At 65.3% G+C, this 6448-nt stretch overlaps 1 protein-coding gene across 1 annotated transcript in view; it reads left to right on the top strand.

Annotated features, from left to right (window-relative positions):
• CNTNAP1 (contactin associated protein 1) overlaps positions 1-6448 on the top strand; it is a 31847-nt gene continuing 25399 nt past the window's right edge. Inside the window, 4 exon segments of the mRNA XM_065577823.1 lie at positions 1-226; positions 4637-4738; positions 5102-5295; positions 5960-6107. Of these exon segments, the coding sequence (XP_065433895.1) occupies positions 148-226; positions 4637-4738; positions 5102-5295; positions 5960-6107 (523 nt within the window). The 5' untranslated portion in view covers positions 1-147.

Genomic DNA, 6448 nt, shown 5'->3' with positions numbered 1-6448 from the left:
ACGCGCGGGGCCGGGGATCGGCGCGTGCAGCATCAGCACCGGAGCAGCAGCGGCAGCGGGAGACGCGTCGGGCTGGGCTGCAGCGGGGGATGCGACGCGAGCCCCGGGCTGAGCTGCCGGCCCCGAGCGCTCCCCGCCGCCCCCAGCATGGACACCCGCCTGCTCTGCCTCCTCCTCGCCGCCTGCGCGGCCGTCCTGCCGCTGGACCGCCACCGCTGCCCGCCCCGTAAGTGCCGCGGCCGCGGGATCTGCCCGGCTCCGCAATGCGGGACGAGGCCCTGCTGCCCCCGCTCCCAGCCCCAAACAGCCGCCAGCTTCGCTGCCCTTTCCCAGCGCCCGGGGAGCCCCCCCCTTCCCCGCTGTAGAGACGGGGAAACTGAGGCACCGCGAGGGGAAGGGACTTTCCCAAGGTCACCTGGCCAGGTGGTGCCAAGGTCAGGGATAGACCCCACGAGCCCTGTCCCCAAGCCCCAGGGTCCCTTCCCCCACTGGGATCAATAGTTCTCGTGCCATGGATCCAGCCCAGCCTGGTGGGTGCAGAGCAGCTCCCCCCCCCCCCCACTGCAGCACCTGCCTGCCGCTCACTGCAGTCCTGAGACCAGCAGCCAGAGACAACCTCAGCCCCCGCTCCCTCCCTGCAGAGCTGCCCAGCCCCGAACCCCCAGCAGCCCCCCTGCCCGCCAGCAGCTGTGTGGGCAGAGCCCCTGCGCCCTGTCCCCCTCCCCCAGCTACTTCTCCGTGGCTCCCTGGAGCAGCAGCAGCTGCTGCAAAAAAACTTCCCCAGGAGCTGAGGGGTGTGGGGGTGCTTGGCTGGGGGCGGGGGGGGGTGCCCATGCAGAGCGATTTTGGCCCCGGCTGTGGGGAGGTGCCATGACCCCCTCTGTGCAGTGTGGAGCCTGCGTGCCTGGCTGGAGTGGGGCTGCCAGGGCCTCTCTTGTGAAAGAGGCTCCAACAACAGGCCTTTGCTGTGGATGGGGAGGGGGACGGTCAGGAATTACCCCCCCTCCCCCCCAAGCAGGATCCTGGGCCAGTCCCAGAGGAGACAGGACGGCCTCCTGGGGCTTGCCGTGTTGTAGGACTGGGCTGGCGTGTCCCTGATCTGCTGCACCCCAGGGGACATAGGTAGGGCAAAGAAGCTGTTCCTCTGGCCCTCTAATGGTAAGGAGTGGGGAGGGGGAGCCTGCCCCACAATGGCCCTGGGGTTTCTCCCCCTACAGGTGTCGCACGCAGGTACACCTAGCAGCTGGGCAGGATTCTGGGGGTGTTGGCCTCATGCCAGGGCCCAGCACCCACTGCCCAGCCTAGGCAGGGAGTGAATCCAGAGGGGCCGGTCGGCCAAGGTCTCAGGAGAGGCGGGTGGTGCCCGGGGCCATGCTGGGAGGGGAGGATGGCCCCACGGGCAGGTCAGTAATTGCTGATCTGGGACCGTTCTTTGGTCGCACGCTTAGCAAGCCTTGTTTGGGGTCTCTGGGGCATCCCCTCTGCTCAGGGAGAGAGCAGGGCTGGCCCCATCCCACCGGGAGAAGCAGGCGGTTCCCACGGCGCTGCCGGGATCCACCCTCTGGCACATGGGCCGGATTTTCTGACCTGCTCAGCGACTTGGCAAGGCGGCCGCAGGGTGCTGCGCCGGAGCCCGTGGCCAGGTCTGGCCTCGGGTGCGGCTCTGGCACCGCAGCAGTAACCTGGCCTGGCTTGGGGCTGCAGGGCCCTTGGGTTCCTCCCAGCTGTGCGGCTGTACCAGTGCCGGCTGCTCCCCGTCACCCTCGGGGGCTGGGCTGAGCCCTGCTGAGCGGCTCTGCTGATGCCTGGGATGCCGGCAGGTGGTTGGGGACCTCAGGATTGCAGCTGGGGGGTGTGGGGGCCTAGCCCCTCTCCCATTGGGGATGTCTGCTCTGCCATAGCCCAAGAGGCACTGGAGCCTCACTAGCCAGGTGTCCCCAGGGGTAGGCACCCAGGGGTAGGGGTGCTGTGGGTGCCACATGGGGGCTCTGCAGAGCAATGGGGCTGGCTGGGGATGCGCCCCCAGGGCCCCCTCCCTGGGCTGGGGCAGTGACCTACCCCAGCTGCACTGGCTCCCCCCTGGGCCTGTGTGACTCCCTGGGCTCAGCTGGGGCAAGGCGCTGGCACTGAGCAGGGCTGGGTGCCTTAGTGAGGGGCTCTGGGCCCCTCTGATACCCTGGGGTGAGGGACGTGGGTCTGGACTCCCAGAGACCAGCCCAGGAAGGGGGGCTGAATGTGGAGCCTCAGTCTCTGCTGGGCACCACCCCCGAGCCTGTGTAGGGCCCTGCATCCTCATGGGTAACTGCCCCAGCTGCTCCCCTGCCTGCCTGTACCCCAGCCCAGCCTGCCCCCCAACCCTCCCCCCACTGAGAGCGGAGTGTGCAGCGGGGTCCCTAACGTGCTGGAAAATGGGGGAGGTGAGTACAGCTCCTGCTGTCCCCCCATAGCCCCTCGCTCTGCTGCCCTCAGCTGGGAGAAAGAGGCTCGCCTGGTGGGTGCCCCGTGGGATCCGGCCAGCGCATCAGCCTGCGTGTGGAGCCGGCTGGGGCTGCCCCACCTGATACAGGGCAGGGGCTGCCTGGCCCCATCGGGAGCCTCCAAATGGAGATTTGCATAACCCCCTCCCCGTCCAGCCCTGGGCTCTCTCCTGCCAGCGCCAGCGGCATCCCAGGGGCACTAGCCTGGCTAACACTGCAGGAACATGGGGCTTCCCCCACTCCCCTGGCCAGGGTCTCCCCAGAGCCACATACAGGCAGTCGTGTGGCTGGTGCGGGCAGCCGCTGAGCTGCAGGGCGTGTCAGCTCTCTGCAGTGGGAGAAAGAGAGACGGTGAGCAGAGGGAAGCTTTGCTGCTCCAGGGAGCCCAGCCAAGCCCAGCCACCCGGAGCCCTGTGTGGGGCAGACTCCCTGGCTGAGCCCAGGGGCCCCGCGTGGGGCAGACCCTTCCTGATCAGTTGTTGTGCAAGCAGCAATGGTCAGTGTCTTTAGGGCAGGGCCTAAGGGCCACGCTGTCTAGCACCAAGTGTCCCCAGTAGGCAGGCACCATCCTGCCCTGCCGGCTGCCCCGGGACCCTGGCCAGGGTCACTGCTCCCCACAGCTTGGCTTTGCCCTCCTGCATCTGGCCGGGTCCAGGTGCCTGGGAACAGCCGGCCTTTCTAGCTCACTGTGAAATCACTGGGAGAACGTGGCAGGGGCAGCATTCCCCGAGGCCTCGCAGCCCCGATGGCTCCAGGGTAGCAGCAGGGGCTCGGAGGAGGGATGCACAAATGCAGAGTAACCCATGCAGGTACCCCCAGTTAGTTCCCTGTCTAGCAGATATCAGAGGGGTAGCCGTGTTAGTCTGAATCTGTAAAAAGCAACAGAGGGTCCTGTGGCACCTTTAAGACTAACAGAAGTATAGGGAGCATAAGCTTTCGTGGGTAAGAACCTCACTTCTTCAGATGCAAGTAATGGAAATTACTGTCTAGCAGATGACTCACTCACCGGTGCAGCATCTCCTGCTGGTCATCCAGGAACTAGCTCGATTCCAGAGCGCCTCCTGCTGGCTGGTGTCTCACCTGCCTCAGGCCTCATATCCCTCCCAGACCCCGATGCCCTTTACTCAGGGTTCTGCCCCAGCAGTACCCCCTCACACTGGGTCTCCCCTCCCAGGGGAACCCCCAACCCACTACTGCCAGTCATCATCTAGCCCCGACTCCCTAGGGCAGACGGCAGTCTGTAATGGCCACACATCACTGGCAGGGCGTAGGACCAGCTACCTCCGCCCATCCCTGGGCTACACCTCTGCAGCCCCAGTACCTCCTTCAGCCTTTAACCAGGCCTCAGGCTGGGGCGCCTCTCGCCTTTCCCCAGCCCTGCTCTGCATCAGGTACCCTCTGTTCCCAGACAGCCAGGCCCTTCTCCCTCCAAGACTGGAGAGAGACTCTGACCCAGTGCCTCCCTTAGCCCTTTTATCAGGGCCTGCTGTGGCCTGATTAGGTGTGGCCCCAGCTGTGGCTGCTTCCCCAATCAGCCCAGCCTTCCTCCCCGGAGTGGGGTAACTGCCCCGCTACACCCTTCCTAGAGACACCTCGGGCCTCTAGCGCCTCCATCTCCAGTGGGCCATTCTGTGCTGTAGCCAGTCTGCCCTATGCCCCCCTGGCCCAGCTGGGCCTCTGGCTGGACTCGTGTGCTTGTGGGTGCTGCATGGGGGGGTGAAGGGGGTTGCATGTCATGACACAAGGACCAGAAGGGGTTGGGAATGCTGGTGAACTGGGGGGGGGGGCACTAGATGGATTGGGAGCCTCGCACAGGCTAAGCCCCCAGGTCCCACAGGGTCGGGGTGGGAGCCTGGCCCACCCTGCACACGCACTGGCTGTGCGGTCATAGGGGACACTGGGAGGAGCCATCGGGTTACCCTCTCCCGGCCAGGGTGGCATCTCAGCCACTCCCCTGCGACGGACAGCTGCTGGGGACGCAGAGACCGTGAGCTGTGGCCAGTGTCAAAGGAGTTAATGGGCCCCATTGGGTCCCTCATGCCCAAGGGTCCAGCCCTGCCCCCGGTGGCAGACTCTGAGGCCAAGGGCTGGCGTGGGGTGGGGGAGAGGAGCGGAGGCCAGGCCGGCAAAGTGGCTTTAACGCAGCCTCTTCTCTGCAGAGCACTGTTACGATGAGCTGGTCGCTCCCCTTTACTCCTCATCCATCGGTGCCTCCTCCCGCTACAGCATCTTCTACTCGTCCAGCTTCGCCCGGCTGCACAGTGAGTCCCGCCTGCCTGGCCCCGGGGAGAGCTGGGCCCAGGAGCCTGCCCCAGCCACGGGGCAATTGCTGGAGACCCACAAAGCAGTAGCCTGGCTGCACATGGTGCTGGCAAAGGAGGGAGGGTCCCCAAATGCCCCAGAGCAGCGCCTGGGCAGAGTGGGGAGGTTAGTAGGGTTCCTATGGGATCCCCCTGTCAGTGATGCCCCGGGGTCCCCGTGGGGTGGGGCGAGGCCCTGGGGCAGCTCGGAGGGCGTTTACCCTGCTGCCCTTGGGCAGCTCTGGCCCCATTTCTGAGCTGAGCAGGGAGTGGAAAGGCCAGAGCCGCGGGTGGCACCGGGTCTAACCATGCCCTCCGGCACAGGCAGCAGTGGCTGGTCTCCAGACCCCAGCGACAAGCAGCCCTGGCTCCAGATCGACCTGATGCAGAAGCACAAGATCAATGCGGTGGCCACGCAGGGGACGTACAACACGTATGACTGGGTGACGCGTTACATCGTGCTGTACGGGGACCACCCCAGCAGCTGGAAGCCCTTCTTCCAGCTAGGGAGTAACTGGGTAAGGAGCTACTGCCAACACATCCGGGGGGCTCCCACCAGTGCCAGCGCCTTGCCTGGCTCCTGAGTGCCCCCGTCTGCACACGGCTCTGAGGGCACGGGACAAAAGTCTATGAGATCGTGCCAGGCTAAAGGAGGGAGTGGGAGCTGCCGACTTTCCTGCCCCACGCCACAAGAACGAGAAGACAGTCGCTGACAGGGGGACATTCAAAACTGATCTAAGGGGAAACTCTCCCACCCATGGGGGGTTGGCCTGTGGAACTCCACACCACAGGACGGTGTCGAGGCCAAGAAGTCAATAAGGCTCGAAGGGGGGCTGGCCAGTTCGATGGCTAGCAAGAGCATCCAGAGTGACGGCCGCAGTCTGTGGTAACGAACGTGGGAGGGAGCGTCACTCCTCCTGCCCCAGGCTGATCGCTGAGAGACCAAGCTAAGAGCTAGTAGGGGGCGGATCACCCCAGCCCCGCCACTGTGGGGTTCTGACACCTTCCTCTGAGGGGCTGGGCCCTGTCAGAGAGAGGCCACTGGCCAAGCCAGGCCTCAGGTCGGCTACAGCCTAGGCCGGCCCGGGGGAGCGTGGTCCCCGCGGGTGGGAAGGGGCTGGTGGGGGGCGCAGTCACCCCACGCTGCGGGGGCTGCGTTGACAGGGGCTGTTTCTCCGCCAGACCTTCTTTGGGAACGTGAACGAGAGCGGGGTGGTGCGCCACGACCTGCACTACCCCATCCTGGCTCGCTACATCCGCATCATCCCCCGGGCCTGGAACCCGCGAGGCAAGATCGGCCTGCGCCTGGGCCTCTACGGCTGCCCCTACCGTGAGTGAGCAGCAGGCCGCCGGCGGAGCCCTGGCGCTAGCTGGGCCTGACGCTGCGGGGAGGGGGTTTGGGGGTTTCCTAGAGGAAATAAAGGCTCTGAGCAATGGGCCTGGCTTAATTAATTAATGGAGATATCCCATCTCCTAGAACTGGAAGGGACCTTGAAAGGTCATCGAGTCCAGCCCCCTGCCTTCACTAGCAGGACCAAGTACTGATTTTGCCCCAGATCCCCAAGTGGCCCCCTTAAGGATTGAACTCATAACCCTGGGTTTAGCAGGCCAGTGTTCAAACCACTGAGCTATCCCTCTAGATTCTGTGTGGCACAGAGCCCCGGGGCCCCA

Source organism: Chrysemys picta, chromosome 24, assembly GCF_011386835.1.
Source record: "Chrysemys picta bellii isolate R12L10 chromosome 24, ASM1138683v2, whole genome shotgun sequence".
NCBI lineage: Eukaryota > Metazoa > Chordata > Testudines > Emydidae > Chrysemys > Chrysemys picta.
Note: the sequence above shows the minus strand (reverse complement) of the source record. Positions and strands in the feature narration are given on the sequence as shown.